Source organism: Lasioglossum baleicum, chromosome 1 (genome assembly GCF_051020765.1).
Source record: "Lasioglossum baleicum chromosome 1, iyLasBale1, whole genome shotgun sequence".
NCBI lineage: Eukaryota > Metazoa > Arthropoda > Insecta > Hymenoptera > Halictidae > Lasioglossum > Lasioglossum baleicum.
Window position 1 is genome coordinate 15280228 of NC_134929.1, and position 23155 is coordinate 15303382.

The 23155-nt window shown below is 38.2% G+C and overlaps 1 protein-coding gene across 10 annotated transcripts in view; it reads right to left on the reverse strand.

The window, feature by feature from the left end:
- The window catches only part of Sick (sickie), a 375431-nt gene that overhangs the window by 199024 nt on the left and 153252 nt on the right, over positions 1–23155 (reverse strand). For 9 of the 10 annotated variants that reach the window (XM_076447138.1, XM_076447119.1, XM_076447108.1 and 6 more), the window contains one exon: positions 20742–20911. In XM_076447138.1, the coding sequence (XP_076303253.1) occupies positions 20742–20911 (170 nt within the window). Of the gene's footprint in view, positions 1–12449; positions 14074–20741; positions 20912–23155 lie in introns of those variants that run through there. The other variant, XM_076447129.1, reaches the window with a different exon arrangement.

Below are 23155 nucleotides of genomic sequence, written 5' to 3' on the forward strand. Positions count from 1 at the left end.
CGTAACTGTTGTAATCCCCGGTCCCGTGTATGCTCGAATATTTCAACTATAACATAATAAGTAGGCCGTAACTATCCGAAAACAACAGCATGTTACATATTTGCTCAAATAAATGTTTTCAATAAATTTTTCGATATCACGAATTTTGTGGAAGGTCTTCCATTGAGAGGTGTCATTTTAAATTTCACCCTATTTTTTATTCGTGAAGATTGGAGTTGTCACTCTTCGACACGTGGTTAGTAAAATTTTTAATTGTAAAAAACACAGCTTTTTTAATCATTCTATAAGTCAGTACTAATTTCAGTGATATCGATGAAAAATTTACATTTACAAGAAAAATAATATTGAAAATGATCTTGAGAAAAAAATAACGTTTGCAAAGCATTCACCTTGTGATGCCATGTACATTAAAAATATTTGTTAAGTTACCACGAGACTACGGATCTTCATGCATTTATAGCATAATTGCGTAGATCAAATTGATCAAGTTGTAGAAAAATTTTAAAAATTGAAGATGCCAATAAAAGCCATTAAGGGAAGAATCAATCGATGCAGACAATTTGTTATTTTGCGTAAAGATCCGCAGTCTAGTCATCACTAGACAGATTTTATGCATTTATGGTCAAAATGAGTAGGTGTAATTTAAAATAGTACACACATTAGACGAATTTAAAAATATTGTTATATTATTTTCAACCCACTCTAAACATATTAAGAAAGAAAATAAATTTCTATTTCACACTGCCGTTTGTTACAATTCAGCTTGAAAATTTTTATTTTGCATAAAGATTCGCTATCCAGTCACCACAAATAAAGGAGATATTCAGGTGACTATACATTTTCATGGACCACCCTGTATAAAACAACCAAAGTTTCCTACCTTATCTAGACGACCAGCTAATTAATTTTAGGTTTCCCCCCACTGGCCCTCGATTAAATTCTTAATTCTGCATCGCATTAATTTTTTGTAGAATAAATTCAGAATTTCCATGCACGTTGTTCCAATTGAGATACTTTACAGTGCAAACAGATAAACGCACATGTACGCTGGAACAATTAATTTTAAATCCCATTATCATTTGCATGCCACATGGTCCCCGCTGTTACGAGTGCTATTAACGTGAATGTTTGATCAAGTATTAAGAATTTCATATGCGATGCACGCGTGTTAAATATGCATGTGTACGCACATACCGTTGATTGTGTAGCGTGCACTCGTGCGATATGAATACGTCGCTAAGACAATTAATGCAGATACATGCACGTATATATGCTACGACCACGGTAAAGGGGGAAGGAGGTTCTGTTAATTACTCGAGCCTCCAGCTTCCATATCCGATGAAGGACCCTCGAGGATCAATATCCGATTTCTCATCCCTCTTGTAATACCTACCCTGCGCTCCTGTCTGTTGTTCGCTCATTCTCAACGTGTCCAAAAATTCTTAACCTCCTGTCTTACGATTTAGTTTGCAGCTACAGTCATCAGAACTTTTTTTATCGTTTGTCATTTCATATAAGAAATACCAACATGGCGGCGCCCTATCAAAAACGCTTAGGTAAAATTGCTCCATTTTAACACTAAAGCTACCACCACCGATTAAAATGATCGGCACCAGATTTTTCAATTTGCAATTATTGAAATAAAAAAAGTGATTTCATGAGAAATGATTGTGTAGATATCTTTAGTAGAGCACGCGTTACAATAGGAGCCGCACAAAGTCTAAATAAAATCAATCTTGTCATTTTTGTAAGGGAACATGTGTACCAGTTACATGGTAGGTTTAGTGTTACACACGCATAACTTTTGAACTAGTGAATCCCTAAAATGCATTAAAACATGCATTTCTAGGGCTTTCTCGTCAAAATCTGCAGGATTATACAGGGTGAGTCACCTAACGTTGCCACCTCAAATATCTTTGTTGTTTTGAAAGATACGTCAAATGTCTGAAGGACAAAGCAGAATGGTTTACCAATAGGACATTCCATTTTAATGGGGGGCTCATACGATACCAACAAAATTTTTGTTTTTATGTAATTTTTTTAGAGATATGAAGGTCACCTTCATTTTCTTAAATGGAATGTCCTATTTTTTATACCGTAGATCGATAGAGTATCAAATTGTGAGTATAAAAGTGTTGACCTTCATATGTCCGAAACCTAATAGTTCACGAGATATTATCCAATGAAAAAAGGAAATTGTTTCAATAATATCTCGTGAACCATTAGGTTTAGGACATATGAAGGTCAACACTATTATACTCACAATTTGATACTCTATCGATCTACGGTATAAAAAATAGGACATTCCATTTAAAAAAATGAATAACAAAAGGCCAAAACTTTTAGTCCCATACGATGGATGAAGTTTATCCCTAGAACGAAGTACGACTACTGGTTTTTAGAAAAATGCGATGTAACTCGCAATTTTGTTTTAATGTTGTTAATATGAAACATACAGGTCATGGCTCTGTAACTTGCGCGAAGAACAGTTATGCTCTCCGTCAATCAAAAGCGAAAAATCACCGTGATTGGAAACGAACGTGGTCGAATCGCAAGTGATCCAAAAGTAGCAGTTCACGCCATCCCTAGTAGTATCACGTTACGACAGTCACGACATATAATATCTGTACACCCTGTACATTCAGTAGATCCTGTTCGAAACCTTCGCCGCGAAGGTTGGCTGAATATTATACGACAAGGGGTTAAACGGTGTTTATGACAAAATTCGCGTCGAACGATGTTTTACGGTTCAGTTTTGCTGTTCGCTATAATCTGGAACTTGTTGAAAAATCGGCATCGTTGACTAACGGTGATAAATGACAGGTTTCACTGGCGGAGCGACGCGCGCGGAATTACGGTTTTACCTTTAACGAGAGGAGTGTAGTCGTCTCGAGAGCTATAAGCTGCTGCTGCTGCTGCCGAGCTGGCTTCGTGAAAGCGTAAACGCGCAACCCCGTGGAGCAGAGCCGTTCGTATAATCGTGGTTCGATTTAATTGGTCGATCGGCTCGAAAAATCCCGCGGATCGAGCCCGGTAGTTTTGAAACAATTAGAAAGAATGTCGTCTGGCGAGGCGACGACGGCGAAGGCGGCGATTCTGATAAGCATCTGGCGTCGCTTTTACCTGGCTTGATTCGACTTAACCCCGTGCACTTAGGCAGAAGTGCGAGGAGCATACACGTTGCCCGTTAGAAACGCTCCTCTCTCGTGCTTAATGGACTATAGCGCAGTGCTTACGTACACGGTCCTGTGCTTCGCATAGATAACCGTTGATGGCGGACGGTGAACCGATCCCGAAGACAGATTCTGCTAATTGCCGCACTTTCAGGCTTTACTCCCTTGACCCTTTACGATCTCTGTGTCCAACTCGACCAGCCGTCTCGCAGCGAACCATTTTCCATGATTTTTACTCGCGGACTACCGTTCCAAAGGTTACAGCTCGACCATGTATACGTTCCATTCCAGAGTGGCCGGATCAAATGAATCGTGGAATAAGTTAGTACTGAAAATCGCAGAACTTTAATACTAGATCCACCACGCCAGTCAAAGTGGACTGGTCTTACAATTTCATTCTGAAATTCCTACGTCATGTTACATTTTTCTTTCGCAATGATGTGATGACTTTTACAGCGATAACTAAAGGTGTAATATAATGAATTTTATTTTTGTTTTATTTATACAGAATCAAAAAATTGGATTGGCAAGAAAGTAATTTCGGTATTTTAAGGTGAAGTAGAGCCCAATTCTTTTATGCAAGCAATGAACTTTAATGAATAAGATACTTTCCCTTTTGTTCGATGATCTTTAGCAAAAAAAGAATAGATAAGAAAATATTCTATTATTTGAAGTTCATCGTTTGAATAAAGAAATTCGGTTTTATTTCATCTTAAAATACCGAAATTACTTTCAACAATCTATCCTACAAAGGTCAGTTTATATAATAACAGCCAGCCAGATGTCAGGCGCTGTTTTTCGGTACTTATACATTTCTGTTAGTGCCCGAAGGTAATTTGAGAAGGTTTCGAGATGCTCGCACAAAGGCCAAGTGCCGAAGATCGTGTCATTTGCTACCCTAACCTCAGGAGTTCCCAGAGCCTTTTACTCCCCTCTACACCCCAGGAGATGCCAACGCTAGAGTCTACCAGACCACCGGAAAAATGTTCTCGACGAGAATATTTATTAATTTTGTATTCTCAATTTGATTGTTTGGCGCATGTGAAAGTTGTGTTTATTACGCAAATCTTGCTAATTGGTAATAAATTGACATTTTTGTTACATCCAATTATAAAAGCGCATAAATCTAAGATGATGGATTGACTGTTCGAGTAAATGATCACATAAAGAACGAGTCACACTCGAATATTTCGAATGAATGGCTAATTTATTCGTGGTATTAGACGATATTGTATGTCACCCGTGGATGCAAGCCAATTCTAGAGCTCTCTCCAAAGGCGCGTAGGAGACATAAATCTCTTACAGAGAATTATGCGTTATTTCAGTTACGAAGGATAGCTGTAAGTATCCTCGAAATTGTCCAGTTCACCGTAATATTATGCGCTGTTGAGTTTCTCAGGTCGAAGAACTTATAAATTACTACTAATTTAAAAACTCTAATGACAGTTTATACCCGTTTATATACCCCAAATTATTTATACCCGTCTCATTATTGAGTATTATAGTGTGTAGTATGATATTTGTAAAAAATTTCTTACCTTTCTGCGATAATATGATTAAAAAGGAGATTGTTTATTTCAATCAGACAGTGCACATTTTTTCCCAAACCTCAAGTACATCAAACTGGTATATACAAAAAATTCCAAAAATGACAAACCCTTTCAACTGAAATAATGAAATTAAAGATAATTAACAGTAATTTAATTCTAATCTGAAGTACATCCCCTCTGTAGGGATAAAATTTTACGAATATGTAACACCTCTACAATTGAAAATTTTGAATTTTATACTCTTTTAATCGTGTATCACAGAATTATCTTTCGAATTTGACTAAAATTGTATGCAGTCGATACAACTGAGTTCGAAGTTTTTCTCGGAGCCAATTAGCCGCGTTATTTGAGGATTGCCCGTATTTCTGAGGAGTATGCATACGAATTAAAATGTTGAGAAATCAAGGTAACCAGGAATCGCGTCGAACGGTGTGTAAATAGAAATCAACGTCTACCGATGAGTGGGAATCGTTTCTAGAAACCACGTGTGCTGGAGGAGGCGCATGCACGCCACTCGATAATTTATACGAAAAGGGTCGATAATTAATTCGAGGTAATGCAATTACTTTCAGCGCGCAGACCGTTGTAAGATCGATTCCCGAGTGGATGAAAGACGCGCGAGGAGAAAGCATGTACCAGAAGGAGCGGTTGCACGTTGTTCCGGTGCGCGAGATAAATTTAGATAATCTAGAGAAAAAGCCCGGTGTTTTACCAGGAAGACCGACCAACTGTTTCACGCGGTAAATATCATCATCGTGCCTGCTATTATTATTGTCTTTATTAGACAGCGGATTTTTATGCACGATAAAAATTGTCTCTGTATTCAGTGTGATATGCAAAACCTACATAAATATGTATTGCTTTTCAATTTGTTAATGTTCCTCTAAAAATATTACAAAATTTCTGTGAATATGTTCATTCTTTGCTCGCTAATACTGTACATATATTAATTTATAGTCTTGAAATGAGAATTTGTGGAAATATGTTAAATGCAAAAAGTATTAAATAATCTATACAGAAGGGTTAACACCAACTGTACTACAACGGGGCCAGGTTTCACGTTTTTTATTTTATAATTGTTGAAATTACAAAGATATTTCCTTTTAGAAATTATTGAATAAGTTTCTCCATTCATTACAGTTCTGAGCCTTTCCAATTCTTTTTCATGACTTTTTTTCTGGTATAAATACGTAAATCTCAATTAATGCATAAACTAGAATCTTTTGAAATTGTGAGAGAGACATGCCGAGTTTTTTGAACCTAACAGAAACGACAATGTTACACGACCATGTACAATATTGTACAATGAATGTGATTTTCAAATTTTAATCACAACAGCCTTTCGCATGCGTGATGCAATCACTTGTTGCCTATTGTAATAGATTTTTGTGGTTCTAAAATGGCGTTTGAGCATTCCCCAGCGAGCGTAATGATATCCTATTTCGTTGATTGTCAGTCTATCCACGGAAGCATTCGCATTGTTCATGAGCGAACGGTGCAATAGATTTCGACTACGGTTGCTGATTGAGCCCCTAATAAATTAGAGCCCAAGCACCGGTGAACACAGTGGAAACCGTGCAATTTCGAGCGGTGCGATGATCGGGAACCGTTGAAAAGCACGAAACGTAATAGCGCGATTTCGAGGCGAGGGCATAATCATCGGCGATCGCTCTTTGAACGTCAGGCAGAACGATTTAAACCGGGCGATCGTGAACAGGAGCAAGAGCATGCTCAAGAATCTATTTCGGCGACCATTCACATCGAAAAACATTGACTCACACTCGCCGACGGGGATGTCTTTGAACTCGTTCGCTAAATAAAGAGAGTTTTAGCCGAAGGGAAACGGTGGGCGCCGAAACGAAGGGAGAAACGGTGGCCCCGTGTGAAATAATCGCGCGACCCGCGAATAATAAATCAAACCAAGTCGAGTCACAGCAGGAATGAGCGAAAAACGAGAGAGAGAAAGGGCTGCGGAAAAAGGAACGCGGCAAGGAAGGAAGAGAAAGTATCTCTTCAGAGTCGCATCCCGTGCTGCCATGCCGCCACGTGCTTCGCGGTAGTGATGGCTGCGATCCGATTCTTTCTCATCATTTTCAAATGATTCGGTAATCAAACACTGAATTTTCGAGACAATCGTCTATGTATTTAAATTACGGTAATTTCTTTTAAAAAACAAAACAATAAAATAATAAATCTGGTCCATCTTACAGCTAGATGCTTCTACTTTTAGCAACCATCATTCATTTTTATTAAAAAAGAACCGTCTCCAAAACGTTGACAAATTTTTTTGTAAACAAATCTACCGTAGATTTTTATAATGACGCACCAAATCTTGAAGTACGATTTTTTTCAATCGTTTTATTGGCGTTTCAATGAAAAGTGTACAGTTAACTTTACAGTAACGTACACCATAATATGTACTGTAACAAAAACGTAATACATATACAGTAACAGAGAATTCAATCCTTAAATCGGTGGAAGATTAATTCACGAAAAATTTTTTTTAATGTTTTTACAAAGGTAATTTATAGCATTTTTAAACTAAAGTAATGTTTCTAACATCTCGATAAAATTCAAGTCGTTTGGTCCGATTTTGAAAAAGTTATTCGTTTTTAAAAGGTGTACTTCGTACACCCAGTATATAAGTATAAAGAATTGATGTTTTTGAGTACGTATCAAGTTCATACATGAATATTTTAATGAAGAAATATTTAAGGGGCGACATTTCGAAGACTTGCATCATTCTGAGAAAATTTACCGCACCGCCCTGGATGCGAACGCTAAAATTAGCTTCAAGTATCCATATTTGACAGTTAGAAGGTACATGAGATTATTAATTTTAAGCAACCTCATTATATAGCAGACTGCGGATGTTTATGCAATTTGCAATTTTTGTAGACGAATTTTAAGAGGAACTCGAATCAAATAGAATTTTATTTTCGTAGTAGTAGCCTTTCTACTGAAACTCTGACGTATTTTATATCCTAGCATTTTTTGAAAATTTTCAAAAGCCATTATTGCATAAAGATCCACAGTCTACTCGTTAGTAACAGTGATTACTTTTACATAATTAGCAGATTCCCGTTATGTCAAAGCAACTAATGTTCAAAAATGTTGTATACTCACAGAACAACTTATTCATTCTTCAAGTTTTTCATATTCCACTATAATATTATACATACAATTTCAGTGAAACTTATTTTCATTCCTAACAAATCTTATTTCACGTTTTACGAATCATGATTATTTAACAGTTAACACGAACCATATCACGACCGGTCAAATAACCGCTTTCACATTGTTTATTAACCATGCTTCCATTAGAAATTATGCAATAAATTTCTTTATTCGAGCACGTATTATTACAAAAATTGTGAAAAATCTAGATAGATTCAGTCTTGTCATTTTCATAAAACAATATATATCCGACACATTTTGTACCCGGTAGTGTTAAAAATTTATTCCAAATGTTTTTAGCTTTATGTAATGCACAGTTTATTCTAGTCCACTTTCATATTACGGAAACCACACTCACTATCATTGATTTACGGTATTCATACAAAAAAAAAAACAGTACAACAAATGTAACAGATAATTAAGACTGATTTAAACGAAACGATAAGCTAAAATCAGCGAAACATCTGACGGCAGTATTGATCCATAAGGAAACTATCAAATGTCATCGACTAGGATCTCAATAAACACTAATGGCTAAATGGGCAATAAAACAGCACAAGCAGAGGTACGTAAGCGAGCGACACTTAAAACCGTACTCTCGTCTGAAATGTAGAAATATGAAACGCTGCATGTGGCACGTTAATCTACACATTAGCGTATCCGCCGCGGCTGTCACGTACACGTGGCGATAATAAGAGTCGTGTCGCGGGATACAAAACTGTCAATTCGGACGGAACACGAGAGCCAAGAACAAAGGCGAACATTTAATAGGAATATATTCGAATTGTGCAGAAATGGAGGCCAATCTACATCGCGGCGAAGTTTATTCGAAAGGCGTCGTGTGTTGGGGGACCGGTTCACCCACGGAATAGACAGGGCCTCCGTTTACGACAGAATTTCGCAAAACGATATTTCTCGTCTCATCGTGATAATACAACGACAGGGAACGTTAACTCCGCGCTTGCTTCATTCGACGAAAATAATATTGAATCCACCGCACCGCACCGCAGTCCCGGCTAACATTTCTCGCGCTGTAAAAGGAAACTTCTGTTCCCGTGAAATGAATGCCAGGTGCGTAGGAATCAAGGGTCGTGGGATCGGTGGACCCTAAAAATTATTAGAGAGCTCCCCCAACGATTCGCCCCTCCTAATACTGCCTAAGCTCCTTTGACGTCGAATTCAGACAGCGATAAATTTACTCGCGCAAACTGCTTCGCGTCGAGTCCGAACGTTCATTCGTCGAAACATGCACAACCTTTATTCGTCGTTTCGCATAACCTTTATTCGTTTAAAAAATATTCTAACATTAGAGGTGCTGATGTGGACAGATAAAGACATGATCTTGGAAGTAATAATTTGAAGAAAACCTATAAAATATGAAAATAAACATTTTTCTGCAACAGCAAATACTGAATGTACTGGATAGTACTACAACCACATTAAATAATTACTACAATTAAATTGATATTATGATCACATTATATCTACTAAATATGTATTTCATTAAGAGTGTGCATCTTATGCATTTATCACAAAAATTGGTGCCATTTGAAACAGTGAGAAGATTAAGAGTATTTAGAAACATCAATGTACAATATTCACCTTACTAAAATTAGTAAAGAAAGTAAGAATTGTTTACTTGGCACCTGTTCCTTTTAATAGATGCACAAAATTTGTATTTTGCATGAACATCCACAGTCATTAAGTTCTTTCAATCCAAAATAAAATTCTATTATTCTGTTATCAATTTTCAGTCATTAAAAATTAATGTCTTTTTTGAACGACAAAGAAGTTCTAAATCACTGTGGCTCTAAAATAAATCATAAGATATGTGGTTAAAAAAGTTCCCGGGGGCAACATTAGTAAAGAAAGTAAGAATTGTCTACTTAGCTCCTGTTCGTTCTAATAGATGCACAAAATTTGTATTTTGCATAAACATTCGCAGTCAACAATGTTCTATCAATCGAAAATAAAATTTTACTCTAAATTTCCTTTTTGAACGACAAAGAAGTTCTAAATCACCGTGGCTGTAAAATAGTGAGTACTCATAAGATGAGTGGTTAAAGAGAAGTTCGTGGGGGCAACATTTCTTTCCGAAACAATTCCGCAGGGACAGACTTCTCCAAAAATTCGAGCAGAGCTTACTTAGAAACAAAAGATAACTGTGTGCTTGGTACGCTGGTGCGTCGCGTGAATTGACTCTGTAACGTCAAAATCCGATGTTGTCGAGTAGCTAACGACCATAACACAATTTTTCGCTTGCACGTCGACACCATCGACCAACGGAATCGAAAGATGCGCGATATAGCATGTGTTCCGATCGAATCGCGTGATCGCGTCGGAGGTACCATCGCAGAAGGTGTCGAGGTGCGACCTGCAGTCAAGGTCTAACCGGTCTTCGGGGCCCCGTGGCGATGCGCAGCCGGGACACGAAGCGCGGATCTGGTTTTGAATTTTTCCTTTCTCAATATAGATCGTCACCGAGCACGTCTTATTCGTCTGCGCTGTGTAATTATACACGCTACATGATTCCTACTCCTGAGGTGCCCTCATCTTTGCTTGCGCCTCCTTATCGAAATTAGAATACGATTTTAAAACTCTCATCACTTCTTGATTTTATGTTCGACTTAGGATTGCCAATTTTTTCCGAGACAATTCCGTGGCATAGTGACCAAAACTGAAAGATATGTAAATTTACAATATTCTCCACTGAGAGACCACTTGACTTAAAACTTTTTTATGTACAAAAAATATATTAAAAAGAAATAATAAATAGTCTTTGTAATTTTTACACGAGCTTGATGGTCCTCTCTCTTATATATATTTAGTAATAAATCTAAATCTAATATTTAATAATAATGAATCAAATGAAATAATAATACATTGCTTACTCAACATAATTGCTTACACGAAAAAGTAAATTAATAGTGCAGAATAAAATTTGTTTGTACAAGGTTTCTCTTTCGTATAAGTAAATCGATATTGAAAATTCATTGAGCATGTCTGCCGCCAACTCAGTTCATATTAGCTTACGCTAAAGTTTCTGAACGTTGACAGTAGTATGATACTGTCTCCACTACAAGTTAGTATAAATCGTTACTTAGGAGACAAGGAGAATAACAGGAAATAGATAGGAACAGATAGAAATAGCAATTACAATACTCAGTATTTAGCGCATTCGAAGCTATTTATAGTATAGTTATAAAGTTATAATAATTATTACTAGTATATGTACATATAAGTATAGTTATAATTTAATTATAGTTATAATAATTATTAGTAGACTGCGGATCTCTTTATGCATTTATTATGAAAATTATTACGGAAAGAAATAACATTCAATGTAGTTCCTATTTCTTGCAATCGATGCAAAATAAAAATTGTCTACCTGAATTACGTCAAACTGGAGTGAAATAGAAATTCTTTTTTTTTTAATATGTTCGATAGATTGGAAATAATAGTATTTTAAAAAATTCTTCTAATATTTTTACTATTTTAAATATTTTGTTTTTTGTAAATACTTTAAAGCTTTGTCATAAATGCATAAAATCCGCTGTCTACTTATACAGATTAAAGAATTTCTGCGATAGCAATGAAAGACAGTAAAATAACTAATGCAGAATATATTAGTTGTACTCCATAATTATCCTCTCGACGGTGTGGGGGTCTATTTTGACCCAGAGCATCACAATGCGGATCTTCATGCGAAGTAAAAATTGTTTGCATTAAGTGCAAGGCGTAGGAACCAAGTAAGAATTGATTTTCCCCTCCAATGGATTTATTAAATTGTAACAAATGTATTTTCTTAAATTCTTTCCACTGTTTGAAATTATTTTTGCTAATGCATAAAATCCACACTCTAGTAATGGATCTACACAGAGCACCTTCAAAATTATGTTAAAAAGAATAATAACTAGACTGCGGATTTGAAATAATAACAAAATTGTATACAATAGACACTACCAGAATTAAAGAAAATTATTATTTAATTCTACAATAGATAATGTGACATATGCATGATCTTAGATTGAGCTATTTAACCTTGAAGCGTGTTAGAGTACTAGAACCAACTAGATATTATAGGTTCGGACAATCGAGGTAGTGCTGTACATTTTCATTAAAATTTTATTCCTCACAATTGATAGGGAAAATGGTTATTTTGCCTAAAGATCAACAGTCTATTGATAACTACAGCAGTGAACGGGCCCTAAGCGTGATGAATCGCATATTTGTGAAAAAGGTCGGCCGACCGAGGTTCGAGTCAAGTGGACCGCGTTCCAGTTGGTTGGTTGATGAGATTTCACCATCACAGGGTATAACACAACCGTTAACAGGACAGCCCGGCGTTTCTCTACAAAGTTATTTAATTGTAACCGTGTTTACTATGCGCGCACGGTGCCAATTCACCCGGGAGGAAAAGCGCGGAATAAAGTGCACACGCGGCTAAGGTCAAAGATCCCCGATCGAAATAACCGGTTTGCTTAAGAATCGCGCGAAGCGGTCGCAAAACGGTTGATCCTGAAATTGAATCATGTGTGCAACGATATACCTGTGCGCTTCCGGCGAATTCGGCAGGCTGCGTGCCTTTCTGCTCGCCCCGCCGCTGCTTCCGCTGTTTCCCATTTTGCAGTAATTTCGTCGCCTGGCTTCGAAACTGTCCCCTTCTCTCTCTCTCTCTTTCCCCCCTCTTTCTCTCGTTATCCCCCGCGCGGCCCGAAAATAGTACCACTTCTCCCGTGCACTGACACTTCTCTGACGGTCAAATGTGTCCCGGTGAATCAACCGGTCGGCGCGATGCGCTCGCACGTGTAAATAAACAAATATCCTCGAGCCTCGTCAACGTTCTGACCCTGCCGAACGATGAACGCTATCGTTTTCCTTTATTGCTTCTCGTAGGCACAAACAAAACCCAGACCCAAAACGAGGCCTCCTGATTCACTCGTTCACAGCTATTCGTGATATGATATGTTGCATACTCGCAGGTAGAAAAATTACTATGTACAGCTTATCCTTAGAATTGTTACTCGAGCTTACGAAATTACGGTGATATGATTCTCTCTCTATGGGGGGCTTGTTTAATCGCAAAGACACTACGTGAACGTCATCTGTTCCGCTCATGATCGATCACAATCCCATTGTTGACGGGACAAGGGAACAACGTGTCCTGGGTAGCTTCCGCGTGTTCGGAGTGTCGGCGTGTCACTAGCCACGGATCGATCACCGAGATCGAAGCTGCACCGACGTCTCGATCGAACCATGGGAATCGAATCTTCGCGCTTGGCCACGCAAGATCCTCGGCAAAACTCGGCACGGTTCGCGGATCGTTTTCAAAGACAGCATATCTCTTTCTTTTCCGGGGTCCGGTGGAAGGGGGGCCACACAGTTTTGAATCCGCGCGCTCCTCGGGGAACAAGCACAAGAAGCACATATACACGCACAGAGAGACAGACAGACCGGCGAATTCGGGCGGTCCTGGTTAAACAAAAACCTCCTCACAACACTGCACGTCCACCGACGCGACGATGCCTTATGGCAAGCAATTCCACGGTCATTGTATGGCCATGGTGTGTAGGCATCGTTGATGGCCCGTTTCGAACTGAGCCCTGCCGAGAGAGATCCATTCCCGTTCCCATAGCCATAGCACGTGGCTTCTCTTTCGCTCTCTCCCTCTCTCACCCTCGCCCCCCACCATTCACACGCCCAATCTCTTCCCATCCCTTTCTCCGTCGCTCCTTGTCACCCTGCGCGCTCCCTCTTCTCTCCTTGTCCCTTTCCCTCCTGGACACCCATGCAGATGCAGTGTACCTTCCGTTCCCTTTCGCCAGGACTCCCGTACGTGTTTCATTTCTTCCTCGCAATATTCGTCCGTCTAGCAGTCCCTCTCTTCCCTGAACCGGCAGTTCATGCTCCTGTCGCGTGCTCTCTCTCTAATTCTATCTCCCTTTTACCTGTCTCCCGGTTCCCCTAACCGCCGAACCCCTAGCCCACTACTCCCCTCCTCGTCCTGTTCACGGTCACCCCCATAGACTCTTCCTCGTTCCTCGCTACCAAATCTCCCAATAGCATTCACTACCGTTCGTCCTTTCTCCTTTCATCCCTACGCTACAGAACTCCCCCGACCGCTATCCTAGTCTCCCCTCTACTCACGATTCTCCGTCTTCGTCTCCCCGCCCCTTTAGCTCGCGATCGAGCCCACAGACTCCGCGGGCTTCCCCCACTGTCGCTTCTCTCGCTTCTGCCAATCGCGACGCTCCCTTTCCCCCGTAGCTGGCCAATCCACAGCGACCTTTCCGCTCGCGTGGATTTTTAAATCATTTTTATGGTAATGCGTGCATTCCTCGTGCACGTGCACGCGCGCCTTATTGTGCCGAGATGCAACAATACACCGCGCGCGCGGCACGCTACGGGTTTTCTACGCGAACAGAGAGGAGAGAAGAGAGTAGAGCGTGCCATGGCGTGTGTCTCTTCTCTTCTTTTCTCTGCTCCTCTGCTTCCAGCTAAACGTGTGTAGAAATTCTAGGTACGAACGGCCCGCGAATGGCTTTCTATGGGGTGGTTGGGAAAGGTACGATTGACCGGTAGTTGGAAGAGACGCTAATGAGTTCCACTGGCTATGCTGAATAGTGCACGTAAACGCCAAACGGTGGTTACTGTCTTCGTGGTCGGTTTTATGTGTGTGCTCAACGTGTGCCGACTGTCATCAGAATTTTACGTGCTTCGTATGAGGCTTGCGAACTGTTGTGATCAGGGACCGAAGAGGTTGTGGCAGTTTTTGATGCTTATGACGACCTCGTGACAGTCATTGACTAGGTCTAATTAAAGTTTATTGGACAAGAACATGAGTGGAACCAGCTCGCATAATAAATGAGACTGGAGAAATGCGAAAAGCGGGGCTCCGTCTGGCCCTCTAGCGAGCCAGAAGTTGAGGGAGGAAAGGACATAAGTCCTGGACGTCTGGTTTCTTTTAGTGGATACATATTGGGGAAACCGAAGACTTGTTTCCCCCCTTGGGGAGGGGGGTATGTGTACGAAAATTTATTGTTCCATATGTTCTTGAACTAAAAAGAAAGGTCTAATTAAAGTTTGATCACCCATTTTTTTTACATATTTTTTAAACCCACTTCTTTGTAATCAAACAGAATACAATTGTAAACAAAAATTGTAATTTTCTCATTCAGCCAATAAATAGGCAATAATTTAAAGTGAGCGTTAAAAAGTTTGTTAATCGATGGCATGCATCTCATATTTCTGTAATTATTTTTCACCAATTTTTCTATTTTCTATCATCGTTGTAATTTTCTGTTATCATTGTAATCTAATTTTTATAAGTTGTTAATTGCGTAATTTTGTTTATAGAGTACAAAATACAAAATACAATACAAAAAGTTCTCGTCTGCAAAGGATTCAAATATTGTATTATAGAATGCGTATGCAACTTATGTGATACACACATGTAAATTGTAATATTTTAAGTTATCGTTTTTCATAGTTATATAATGACATTACATGTGGCAAGATTTAGTTTACAGAGAGATAAGTAAATGAATGTATATAATTATATTATCATAAACAAATCAGTTTACTATTTTCTAAACAGTTTCGTTGTATTATCATCTGTATATTATCATCTATCTGTGATTTACATGATTTATATCGTTTTTATGATTTATATTTATTTATTTATCTAGATGCATGTGATTTATTTTATATAATTACATAATTGTCAATTAAACAGAAGAGTTTGTATTCAATATTGTATTTTAATACAATCAACCCTTATAAAGTTAATGAAAATAACAGCGTATTGTTTAATACAAAGGCCAGCACAATTTCTTATCGTCCTTAGGTGGACAAAACGTGAACGAACCGGACCGTATCATTGGACCTGACACAATGGCTCTGAATGAATGGTGTTCTTGTTAGAGCCGGTGACCAAGCGAAAATTAAAGAACGATTCGATAAAATACGTACACTCCTAATTGAATACAAATACATTAATAAATAGATCGCCGATTCTTATACGACCTAAAAATAAGGATTTATTTTCTAACTTAATAATTTTTTAACCCTTTGCACTCGGAGTTATTTTAACTCCAAAATTAAACATTTCTTCTGGCCTAGAATAATTCGATTCTATACATCATTTTTGTTCATTCTAGGGATACGAAATTGATGTAATACCTGATAGAATACATCTGAAATATATTTTATAATGTAAACAATATTTTCAATAATGGTGCAGCAATTTTTAGTGGCGCCTCAGAATCATTATTCGAGTGCTAAGGGTATTAATGTTCTCACATTTTATTAGTCGACTTTATAGCACAATAAATAAATAATAAAAATTCACAAACTAGGCATTATGTTCTCTCCCATAAAAGATTTATAGGACTATATTGACCCCAGTCTATTGTGTTGTAGCTGTCTATCTAGCAACAGATGGCTAACTATTTCTGGACCAGGCCATGTTTATCGAGGTACGACAGTATGTTCTTTCTTTAGCAAACTCATGAATCTTAAATTTGGTTATTTTCTAATAAAAGGAAACGGTGTAGGGAAAACTTTGAACATAAATATATTCTGAATATCAAACAAATCGTATTATGCCGGACACATTTCCATTTGCATGACTAAAGAATAAAAATATTTACAGTTTAATTTATGATGAAGTATTTGAATGTGAATATGCCAAAACACCAGAATATACACAGCGGAGTTTATACTAAAATAATTCACCACAAATCGAACTTTCTTCTTGCATGGATCTTTGAATTTTAGTTTGAGTTGTAGTAACAACTTTTTTGACTATAACAATATCTTAGTTTTCGATTTCGGATTCGCACAATTTAACGAGCAAAATATTTTCTCTGGACGAATTTAACTATTCTTCTACTGGGAGTTTGAAGTAACATTAACATCTGAGGTTATGAGCAACTCACTATGATCACATTTACATCACAATTCTCGTTTGGTTCTAATTGCGTTACATGTTGCAATTACAGGTCCACAAGGCTGGTACTTTTGCTGTTATGGTTTGGTATAAATTTTGACCTTTTCAAAAAAATGCAGTTGGGTTGCCCATATTTTTTATCCTACCAAAATTTCGAGAAAATATTTAGACCGACAGATCCACTCTAAAAAGATATTAAGTTTACGCGTTGCTCTCTTCTAGTAAAACAAAATGCCGTAAAATGTGGTTACTACTCATGCTCCCAAATGAGCGTATTCACGCCTGAAGCGTTAAAAGGAGTGGTTAAAATTTAACAATTATTTTTACTGGCGGTTTTAAGTAGCATTAACATCTAAGGTGATGAGCAACTCACAATGTTCACATTTACATCTACAATTCTCGTTTGGTTCTAATTGCGTTACATGTTGCAATTACAGGTCCACAAGGCTGGTACTTTTGCTGTTATGGTTTGGTATAAATTTTGACCTTTTCAAAAAAATGCAGTTGGGTTGCCCATATTTTTTATCCTACCAAAATTTCGAGAAAATATTTAGACCGACAGGTCCACTCTAAAAAGATATTAAGTTTACGCGTTGCTCTCTTCTAGTAAAACAAAATGCCGTAAAATGTGGTTACTACTCATGCTCCCAAATGAGCGTATTCACTCCCAAAGCGTTAAAAGGAGTGGTTAAAATTTCCGTATCACCCGTTATACATTCTTGTTATACGATCCAGAGCCATAATACACCCACGCTGATTTGTTTGTGTTGCGGGGGGCGTTTCCGTGTATGCGTGCGGTTATATTGTGTGGCGAGCGCAACACTACGGGCCACGGTCTATCCTCAGTCGTGAGCATAATGGAGCATTGTTAATATGTTAATGTCGACCGTTCCTGAGGGTTCCGACGGTTTACGTTTCTCCATTCCGACGAAGAGTCTTTACACGTTTCATTAGATGGCGAACCTTGAATTTCACTCGCCACGGCTTTCCCTTCTGGTCACATTTTTCACTTTGTTTGATTGATATCATACCTCACTATAACAACGTATTTTTTACAATAAATTAAAAATATTTGTAGTAAACCCTCCTCTTTTTTAAAACAGTTCACGAATTGAAGGGGCTGCTACAATATGGAGGCTGCGCCATTTTTTGGTATTTTGAGTAAACCAACAAGTAGCAATTAGAAATAAAAAAAAACTTTTCCTAATGCCAAAGTAGAAAAAATATAATAAGTTCTAAATTAATGAGATGTGTAAGACACTTTCTACAGATTGCATTCTCCTTACAAATGAAATTTAAGTTTGACCTTCATCTTCGGAGTTCAAAGTCATTCGAACGTCATGTCACAGTACATATTTGGATGCATTGCAACAAATTGGAGTGAAACAGGAATTTATTTTCTTTCTTAATATGTGATTAATAGGTTGAAGATAACATAAATAGTATTTCAAAATTCTTTTAATGTTTTTACTGTTTGAAATTTCACCGACTCATTTTTGTTCCGAATGCATACAATCTGCTGTTTAATCATAAAAAACGACATTAAAAATAAAATCCATTGGGATAGTGATCACTTGATATTCAAATTGCACATAAAAAATTGTTTACTTTGCCAAAATTAATGAAGATATTCTGGAGGTCGTGCTTAGTCGAGACACCCTGTATAGACGTGAATTTCTTCCTATAATTTTTTAATATTTTTATTTTTACAGTTTTCAGTGCATCAAATCTGCATTCATCAATTACTACAAGGATCAATATGTTCTCTCTGCCGCTGTATTACATTGCTCGCTGAATGTATTCTTGATGGAACAAGTATAGTTATTTTCTTGGAGCTCTCTCTCTCTTTCTCTGTCGAGTGTTCTGGTAAGTGATACTCTAGCTAGATCTCACCGTCACATATGTTCTTCGTCACTGATGAGCTGCTCTTGCCTACAGGCATGTAATTAAAAGGATCGGATCGAGGGTGTTCATAGTTTGAGTACTACACAACAAATAAATTAAATCTCTATACTTAAAAAAAAGGGGAATCGACTCTACTTCTAAACAACTTTACTTTCTGACAATTTTTCAAGTTCTTTCAAAAATTTTCCAAACGTCTTTTCAGAACCAGAAATCAACGGTTGTGAAGGCAATCTCATTGATAATTCAACAAATTTTTAGAATTAATATGAACGACTTCGTCTGAAATTATTATTTAATGCATTCAGTGCGTCAGAAAAATGCAACTGCACTGTTTTTTTAACGGAAGCCTATGTTGTTTATTGTGCTCTCCATAAAAGTAGTAACATAAGTATGCCCTGCGTGGGCCAGCAGCAGTAGCAGCATGAGCGTTTAAAAATAACGACCTTGACAGTCGCCATACTGCGGGTGCACGCGAATTAAGAAAAACGATAAGTCGGTGCAGCTCCTTGGCGTCCGTGAGTCGCGAGAGCAATTAACTGCGGATTGCGTGGGAGTAATTAAAATGTTTGAAACTCCGGCACGTGGTTAGGTTAGTATAACGCCACATATACATAAACGCGTAATTATATGGAGCCTGGCAGGACTAGCACGTATAACGCTATCTTCGCGGAAATGCAACGGTGTGAGACCGCGTACAGCTTGATTAACGCGGACGTTAATGAGTACGCCGCGCCGCCGGCTCGTTTGTCCAACGGGACGCGTCGGTATATCGATTCGAACTCCGCGAAGAATGAACGTATCGCGCGGGGACCCTAAGTACTTCGGAATTTTGTAAAACCGAGCCGAGGGGATAACGCGGACATTTATCCGCGGCACAGGTATCGACCAAAGTCTGCGAAAACCGGGACGAAATCGAGAGGACAGGTCGTCGTTAACCCCTTGCCGTATTTTAACACTAAACCTACCGACCATCAAAAGTGACTGATGTTTAGACTGCGGATCTTTATGCAAAATAAAAATTGTCTGCATAGATCGCAAGAAATAGAAACTAAATTGAATGTTATTTCTTCCCTTAATGATTTTAAAAGAGGGGCACGCATATATTGACATCTTCAATTTTTTAAATTTTTTAACAATTCTGAATTTCATCTACTCAATTTTGCTATAAATGCATAAATATGTCGCGGTCTACTGATGTGTATAGTATTATAAAAATAACAAGACTAAATTTATTTATATTTTGTGCGATTTTTACTATAATATATACTGGAGTAAAAAAATATATTCAATAACTTCCCATGGAAACGCCTTTACAATTTCAATGATTGTCAAATAAAAAATCTAAAATGGATCATTTGAACCCTCGTGGTAGGTTTAGTGTTAAGTAGTCAGATTAGTCATGAAGATTTTAACAGTGTTTTAGATGAAATAATTAAAATTGTTGATTCGTTTGTAATCAATATTTATAAGCATTCGTTCGTTGGGTGTTGACATGGTAATGGGGTCTCTACCAGAGACTCTCTGGGGCGTTAACGCCTTAAAACGGACACCAAAATACATTGAGTGTTAGGTCTATTCCTATATCTCGTATGTGTTGCGAGATAGAAAAATACATTGGGTGATTGGTCTACTCTTATACAGTAAAGTCGAGTGTTTACTGTCCAACAGTAAATACCGACATTATTTTATTATGACTGCGTCTACCGTGCCGAGAGTTAAAAAAAAAAGCCGAACGTAGAAAAGGACAGCATGACAGTGGAGGGAGCAGGACAGTGATCGCGTACCCGATCGCAGTAAACGCGACTTTACTGTACCTCGCGTATGTGTTACGATTCCTAACTTGACTTCAGTTGCAGAGGTAGAGGAACGATGTTACCGGCAATAGGTAAAGGTACTCTACCTTATCCACAGAAAATAATCCGGTTGATACGGAAGTTTTCTACCTTTCCACTAGTCGACAAGAAGAAACCTGCATTAAAGGCTTACCTCGGCATGTCTTGGAGTTGTTTCGCTCTCTGCTTGTATCGTGAGAGGGCGAAAAGAAGGGCGAGGACCGGCCACAGGGTTGATCCTGCCGCCAATTCCACTGGATTCACGGATCCCACGTCCGCTCCGAGGGCTCGGAGCGCCCCCACACACAGGCTCACGTTCTCGATCTGCACAACACAAATATAAAGAATCATAATCTATCACATGCACAGACCGGCATATATTTAGTTAGGGCTTCCAATCGAATTAATCGAAAGGCTACTCCTCTTTTTGGGTTTCCTATCGATCCCCTAAGGACTCGTTGCCAACTAACCAGTCGCTTATGGCTTACACTGACAGCTCGTTGCATAACCCGCGTTGTCAAATTAAACAGATCGTGCCTCGTATTATGTTCGCAGCATAAAGAAAGTAAAAGATACGACGAAACTGGGTTCGGTTACGCTGATGGTGAAATATCTTCTAGAATTGCAACCTAACATTCTATTGTACGTAATTGAATTTGAAATTATGATATGCAGGCTGCTTTATGACATTCTATGGAACGGTCTAATGAAATTGGATCGATTTATGGACCATGGTTTTTAATACTTGTTTCGTTTGTGTTACTTTTCTTGCTGAATAGTCTATTTAAACTCCAACGCCTGGAACGTATTAACTAGACTGCGGATCTTTATGCATTTAATTATAGCAAAATTGAGAGGATAAAATTCAACATATGATTTGTCGAAAAGGAACATTCAATTTTAGTTTCTATTTCTTGCATCCGATGCAGACAACTTTTATTTTGCATAAAGATCCGCAGTCTAATAACAAGGCATCTTATAATTAACACATTTCACAAGTTTGCATTAGACCTTAAGTGCAGCAATTTATACTCTGGTTTTTTCCTGTTTACGACGTTTATCACAGGGTTAAATTTTTATCAAATAGCTATACAGAGTGTACCAGATAAAGTGCTGCAAGCTGTTTTCTCGGAATCTAATGAAGATATCAAATTATTTCTTCTTTAAATTAGATGGTTAAGGAGGGCTAATACCTTAGTATGTATTAAATTTTTTGGACAAGAAGAGGCTCCCAACATTTTTTTGAATAGAAATTATTATTGATTGTTTCTTATTGTGATACCTCTCATTAAACTCAACAGCATTTACTTGAACTATTTCTTTATTGCGCATAGTAACAGAGTTATTATCAAAAAATGTAAGACTAGGATTTAGCGTCTACCGTTCATATTAATTTAACTTTATACAGGGTGTCTCAGCTGAAGGAGAGAAAGGGCACCTAAATATCTCCTTTATTTTTAATGGCACAAAAATTTATAGCATAATTTAAATGGTATCTAAGGAGGAATATTATAGGAGAACAATTTCTTTTGTCCGGTTATTTTTTCATAGTTTTTTCGAGGTCATCGTTATTTTTCATTGGGAAAACTAATTTTTTTAGTCCATCTTATAGCGGCTGAAAGAATACACTTGAATATGCTGAAGTCATTTACAAGGTGGAATAAAAAAAATAACGATGATCTTGAAAAAACTATTAAAAAATAACCGGACAAAAAAAGGTTCTTCTATGATATTCCTCCTACGATATCATTTAAATTATGCCATAAATATCTTTTTTGTGCCATTAAAAATAAAGGAGATATTTAGGTGGCCTCCTTCAGCTGAGACACCGTGTATAACGACATATACTTCATTATAACTTGTAAAATGTTATACTAATGTATACAATATAAACCAAGCATGATTTACGGCATCAATAAATAAATAATAATAATATCCGCGCTGATCAGAGCTAGGGACATTGACCTTACGAGCCACAGCGAAATTTTTGCGCCGTTTCGTGCGGATCCATGTCAAACGAGCCGTGTTATGGGGGTCTACTGTAAGCGGAGCTCGAATAAACGGAGTTCTCGTAGTTGATTTCCGCTTTTCTTCACAGACGGATCATCTCTGGTGTCTCAAATACGGCGGGCACACCGAGGTGGCTGGTAAATACATACACAACGGTGTACATAGTTTCCGAGGGTAGAACAACGGGAAGGAGGCAGAATGCAGGGTATAGGTGTACATAGTGGACGCGGCACCGGTATACTTATACGACACAACATTCTGCGAAACGTGACCGCCGTGACCATGGCTACTTTGTGCTAGCACGCGTGCCGGCGCGGCGTGCCACTTTTGTTTCCATTGTTCTTAAGAACCACGCGGCTTCGACTTTTACCCAGAAAACAAACCGCGCTGTACTGCACACGTTGCACACGGGGTGATGAGAGGTACATACACGAGCAACGGAAAAGAGAGATGACTCACCCGACAATACCCCGAGAGTGCCCACGCGTAGGTAACAGCCAGATTGCTCGTGTGCTCGCTCGTGATACATGCGATTCCAATGGAGCTCAGGATGTCCGA